At 41.6% G+C, this 5,965-nt stretch overlaps 1 protein-coding gene across 5 annotated transcripts; it reads right to left on the bottom strand.

Moving 5' to 3' along the window:
• Positions 1-1,283: 1,283 nt before the first annotated feature.
• On the bottom strand, positions 1,284-4,842 carry MIK (pfkB-like carbohydrate kinase family protein). 5 transcript variants are annotated; one of them, XM_086485275.1, is made up of 3 exons: positions 3,919-4,842; positions 2,836-2,937; positions 1,284-1,428 (listed from the first exon to the last, which is right to left on the bottom strand). In XM_086485275.1, the coding sequence occupies exons 1-2, from the start codon at positions 4,774-4,776 to the stop codon at positions 2,860-2,862; spliced, it is 936 nt and encodes a 311-aa protein (XP_086341401.1). In that variant the 5' UTR covers positions 4,777-4,842; the 3' UTR covers positions 1,284-1,428; positions 2,836-2,859. The 5 variants fall into 5 exon arrangements, with proteins under 5 accessions (XP_086341401.1, XP_086341400.1, XP_086341402.1 ...); XM_086485274.1 differs by having other exon boundaries at positions 1,296-1,428; positions 2,836-2,940; positions 3,919-4,831; XM_086485276.1 differs by lacking the exon at positions 1,284-1,428 and adding an exon at positions 1,481-1,672.
• Between the last annotated feature and the right edge of the window lie 1,123 nt (positions 4,843-5,965).

The following is a 5,965-nucleotide window of genomic DNA, read 5'->3' as shown; positions in this document are numbered from 1 at the left end:
TCTCTTATAGCTTGCAGATACCAAGAAATGAAAGGGCAAGGACATGTTAAGAGGGGATTGTACATAGTTACTATATAGCCTACATGCGACAGATTGTACCCTTCGTCAATTACCTCCAAGTGGCATTTCGCATAAGCATACCTTGATATGAATGAAAATTACTTGTGTATTGCAAATGGTTTCTCTCTTTGGTTTTCATTCCATAGTCTTTTTCCGGCCGAGTGATGTAAAAGATGTCCAAATATCGTGCTTTCAATTTTGTGAGGCTTTTGTGTGGTTGGGTGATGTGAAAGGATGTGTTAATGTGTTTTAAGGCCCAAAAACAATTAGAGCTATTTATGTGCTTGATTTTTGTCACTACTCAAAAAATTATCATTGTTGTATAGAGCAGTATAGAGGTTCATCTATAGATAGCTCAACTCGAGGGGTCCTTCCCTACTCACAATTCCCTATGAATACAAGGAAAACATAGCTATTGGGCGACTATTTTGACCGTTTGGCTTATAGACCACGTCAAAGGCACTAGCACAAATCCAAGATCATGAGTGAGAAAATATAGAAGGATTATTGATCCCTTTAACATCAAATGAGAAATTCTTCATCAAGGATTGCTAAAATGAGAGGAACCTTTGCCAACACTCAGCATCTTTGAAACACCCGATGTGCTCATATTCTAGCTTATTCGCATTCATAGGGTCATTATTGAGGTGAACATATTCCCCATAAAATTATCAGTCATATGATGAAAAGGCCACACAAAGGCTGAAGTTGAGGGGATGGAAGAGTGATCATACTTGATTTCAATAGGTTCCAAAAGTTCAAACAAGGTGCCCGCAGAGTACCCAAAGCTGAAATTAGGCTCTCTTGAAGCTTTCGTATGGCTTAAGTTTCTGGAGATCTGTGGTTTAGAAGGGTTCGGTTAAATTATGGTCAAGTTTTCATCGCCACAGCCTTGGGAGTTTATTACTTTGCTGAGCCTAGTCAACTTGCTCCATTTTGGACATGAGGCATGGCACACTAACCCCCACGATTGCTTGTTTGTGAAGCCATGAAGCCATCCATGCAAGATTGCCCCCAAGTTCAGTCCCATTACTCAACTGCCCACCAAGACCATTGTTGACAGTCATGTCAAGTCCACGGCTCAAAATCCACACAAATTGTTCTGGCAATTCCTATTATGCGCTATTCCCTAGCCCATGTCTCAACTTCCTAATTTTCTTATACGAAAAAATGTAAGCCTCGCACATTCTCACAACATCTTCACCAGCTGCATAGAACCAAAAGTCAAACAAGTAATTCATGTCTAATCATCTTAGCAACCTTTATCCAATAGAGAATCAAAACCAAACTTATTACACTCTGCAATTCATGTGTGTGTGATAATCTTGAGCATCTCAAAATCAACAGACCTCGAACCAAGCTCCATATCTGCAAAGTATGTTCACACCACAAAGAGTCACACTACATACGACACACAAAGTGAGACACCATGCTTAAAGTGTGAATACACTAAGTATTTGTCAAGCTTTCAAGACTCAATATAGAGTGGAAAATGTTCAAAGTGCACAGGTATCTAACAAGGGGCAATTTCACCATGTCTACTTCATATTATCATGTGGATCCTCACAAAACTAACAATAAAATTTGTCCCTGTACCCGAGCCTCGCGCAACCTGTTACATGCAATAAACAAGTTTTCCAAGCCTGGCACTAACAGTTTAGGCACAGACACACCTTTTCAATAATTAGTCTACATGTTACATAAAAAATGCTGGAGATTCACCATGAAAATGAACGAGCCAGGAAGAAGACATAAATAGCCACGCGATTACACAACAAACCAAATAAATTGCACATCTGGTCTTATCAATCAACATCTAAGAACACGTTCATTTAACCACGTGGTTGAGATAATCTCTTGGAATGCAAGATACCATCAGCCCTTATACAAACTACTATTGGGAGCCCACATTTGGCCATTGTTATAGCAAAAGGAAAAGGTACATGCATCCATATAACAAGAATAAGTAAGTAGAACTGGAACCAGAGAACTCAATCTTCACCTAACCAATACTTCTATTATCACCATGCCGCTATAACTTCATTCACACATAAAAGCATGATCTCTTCAAAAGTTTACTTAAAGTTGTAGCAGTTTACTTTCTGCTACAACTTCATTCACACATAAAAGCATGATCCCTTCAAAAGTTGTAGCAGTTTACTTACTGCTACAACTTCATTCACACATAAAAGCATGATCCCTTCAAAAGTTTACTTAAAGTCGAAAAGCAGTTCTAAATGGCAAATTCCATCTGCCGCATGAAAGAAGAAAATTACCATAACTCCACAGTAGAAACAAGCAGACTTAAAACCTGAACATTTTGTTCCATCTTACAGCAACGGGTATATTTGTGAAGCAGACAATTGGCATGAGCAGACTCCCAACGGTTAAAGATACTCGGCATCTACATATAAAACTTGATCTTGACAACAAATCAGTCCAAGAAACCCACAGGCAAGAAACAGGGATCATGACGTGGCCAACTAAGATTCCTTTCAACGTCAGCGAGGCGGTACTCACGCCCACAATCACTCAACCTTACAGTACTTATTTTTTTGCAACTCATTAACTGGCACACCACACAAATTCAGCAGGATAACCAGTCCGAACAATGACAAAGTGTAGCTGAAGACAAAGGAAAACGACAAAGTAAAAGGCACAAAAGTGTAAATTGATTTGTGTTAAGCAATGGAGAGAGCTGTGACATCCCATTTTATCATTACAAATATGTGGGATTTCTGACAGCCAATTTTTACCCCCAGAATTTGTTATTACCTTTTGGCGTGTAAGCAGTCGTGACTATTCATGGATGGTCTCCAGAACAGCATCGTGGTCATTTGAAGAAAAGGACACTTGCCCATTCATGACTCTTTGCATCTTCTGCAACGCAAGTGAGAATCAGTTACAAAAGCCAAACTAATAGCACCGCAATTCAAATACTCTTGAATAAGTTCTTTGGCAAGCAGCCTTCAAAAGTTGCGATTAAAATTAACATTCAAGCGACCAAGTTTATGCTTGACACACATCTCATACGAATATCTTGAAAATTGGTGACACGTGTTTGATATCTGCAAAAACTAGACCACCAAATACGAGCATGAAGTCGGCACTTTTCTTCCTAACTGATATAATAGGAGGTGCTTAACCCTCCCAAGCAATGCACTTTAGATGATTATCAAATTACTATTTCGAATATTAATAGTTTTTACAACATAATCACTTGCTACAATCTACAACAAGAGTTCATCCAAAGTAACTGTACACTCAACAGCCACCCTGACTCTAACACACACACCCCCATTAAAAAAAAAATACATCCTGCAATTCCTCTGCCCTCATTTTCAGAATAGCTGAATTGGGTTAAGTGATCACTCACTTAATGGATCACCTCTAGGAATAGACCTACAAATCCACTTACACAACTAAGAGCATAATTCAAGACTCAGCCAAAAATCCACAACTCCCTGACTAGCCCCTCATTAGCAGGCGGCGGCGCCTCTTCTAAAGTATAATTATAAAACTTCCATAAGCCACCTCTGCACGGTGCAGATAAGCAAATTAACGGGTAACCACAAAAGTAATACACCAATGGTACCTAGCTAGCTCACGAGTCTAAAATTAAGTATGCAATACCAGTGAGAGACCCTGTTGAATATGGCAACTGGTAAAAAGCATCCAAGAGGAGCTTACTTCCAGCCTGGACATTTCCTCTGGCAGCCTCTTTACCCCCTCGCTTGCGTTGCAATGCATCTACATGCAAAGGCATACCTCATGCATGCCATTTTCAGTTTTGTACACAGTAAACAGATGCTGCACCACAAGATACACACATTTCACGTTTAAGACAAAAATAACTACCTGAAGATCGGTAGAGGAGAATGTGGGCACCCCAACTTGACCCACCGTGACTGCACCAAAATAATTCCCCATCAACGCAGCATTCTGAACAGAGAAGCCTTGATACAAGCCAGCAGAAAATCCAGCAAGAAAACTATCTCCTGCCCCAGTGGGATCAACTTCTTCAGCTTCAAATGCAGGCACCGTAAACTTGTGGTCCTTACAATAAATACTGCATCCAAGCTTGCCCTGTGTGACAATCACCACAGTGTCCTTCCTCACATCCTCTATGTCGATATAGAGTGCCTCATTGCGTGCAGCCTTTAGGTAAGACACACGATGAAGAAGTCTCTGGAAAGGGGTCTGAGAAAGCCGCTGCAAGCCCACAAGCCCTGTAGCCGGGTCAATAGTGCGAATAAGAGCTTGCACATCAACGACAAGCAGCTCGCATGCATCTGCCATTTTTCCTAGGGTTTCTGCCGAGATTTCGCATGCAACCCCGACAGCAAGGCCAATGGGGTAGCGAGGGAAGTGCATAGGGACATCATGGGGGAAAATGGGTTCGCAGAGGTGCCCTGTTTTGAGGACTCTGTCGTCAATGAGGGTGAAGTCGGAGAAGAATTGGGTTGTGGGCGCAGAAAGGGAGAAAGAGGGGGGGTGGGGGAGGAGGAGGGATGAGTAAGCGAAGTCTGAACCCACCTTTGAAATGAGCTGCAAGGGGATGTGGAGAGCGTCGAGAATGTTGGAGATGTAAGCAACAGAGCCTCCCAGAGCTTCGAAGACGGCTCCTGCTGGTGTCCGAATGGAATCATGACAACAATGGCCAACAAGCAGAACTCGCCCACGACCTTCTCTCTTTTGCCCGTCTCTCTCATGCATGTTACTTTGCTCGGCTCTCTTTCACAAGTGCTGCTGATGTGTAAATTGTAATATATAGGTACATTTTGAGAGCGTCGGTTACTATTCATTCTGCATTCTGCATTGTCATCGAAGTCCCTGCCTTCTTTGCCAGGTTCACTATTATAGCATGTGTCAACAATTTTAAAACTAGTGTGCGCTGTGCCATGATTCAGGGCATGGTCACACGAGGCTTATTTATCTGTAACTCTGGCAGATAACTAAGCCCGGTTCATAGTCACACGTAGCATAGTTGCCTGGCATAGTAGAACTATGTACAAAATTTGCAACTATGCCGATTTTGGCATAGTTGCACAACTATGCAAGGCATCCCATAAAATGAGGCTACAAGTTTATCGCAATTTTTCATAAAAATATTTTTTTAATACTTATTAGCAACGTGGGCGCGCCGTCAAGCTTCTTTTTACACGCTCCACTGCAAGCGTGTCATCACTGTCAGAATTTGTCTCCCCTCTCTCTACTCCATAACAGTCTTGCGATGCACCTACACCTACCTGTAGCAATCGCCTTCCTGCTTCGCGTGACCCAGAAAAGATGCACAAGTACCTCTGCAGAGTCTGTAGGGGCTTAGTTCGGCTTAGTTTTCCATTACTGAAAACTAAGCCTCGTGTAACGATAGCCTAATCCAAAGGGAACGGTTCAATTCAAGACACATTCTCGATAAATCATCATTGAAAACGTTTTAATGGAAGGGTAGTAATGTACCTATATTTTGTCTCAAAAATTGATTTCAAAGTGCATGTATAAGAGTTATCAATCGTTCAAACCTCGTAAGAGTGGAAAACTAGAAGTCAACAAATATCGATAGTAATTAAAAAAATTGCAAACATGGGTTCAGAAGATAAGGATGAATGCATTAGGTGTTCACATGCCATGCTCGCAAAAAAAAAACCATACATACATATGGTCGAGAATGAGGTGGCATCATCCTCACCTGGTTATTATAAACTATAGGTAGCGTGTCCTTCCCTTGTATTTTTGTTTCCTCCTTCAGTGTTGAAGGGTTACAATATGCTTCCCCTACACTATTGAAGGGTATGTTTGCTTCTCTCCAACAGAAGGAGAGGAAGGTTACCTTTTTGGCCTGCTAAAGCCTTAGTGTTAGGCTCGCTTGGGCGTCCTACAACCTATGGCGTCCACGTGGAGGTTG

Source organism: Adiantum capillus-veneris, chromosome 16, assembly GCF_014529385.1.
Source record: "Adiantum capillus-veneris isolate H3 chromosome 16, ASM1452938v2, whole genome shotgun sequence".
Lineage (NCBI taxonomy): Eukaryota > Viridiplantae > Streptophyta > Polypodiopsida > Polypodiales > Pteridaceae > Adiantum > Adiantum capillus-veneris.
This window is presented reverse-complemented; position numbering and strand designations above follow the sequence as displayed.

What these genes read in the sequence shown, in the direction of transcription:
- MIK (XM_086485274.1), bottom strand. Translation starts at nt 4,776, where the DNA reads ATGCATGAGAGAGACGGGCAAAAGAGAGAAGGTCGTGGGCGAGTTCTG. An exon ending in TCTCCTCTACCGATCTTCAG is followed by an intron (nt 2,941 to 3,918) that starts GTAGTTATTTTT and finishes CTTGCGTTGCAG; the next exon opens with AAGATGCAAAGAGTCATGAA.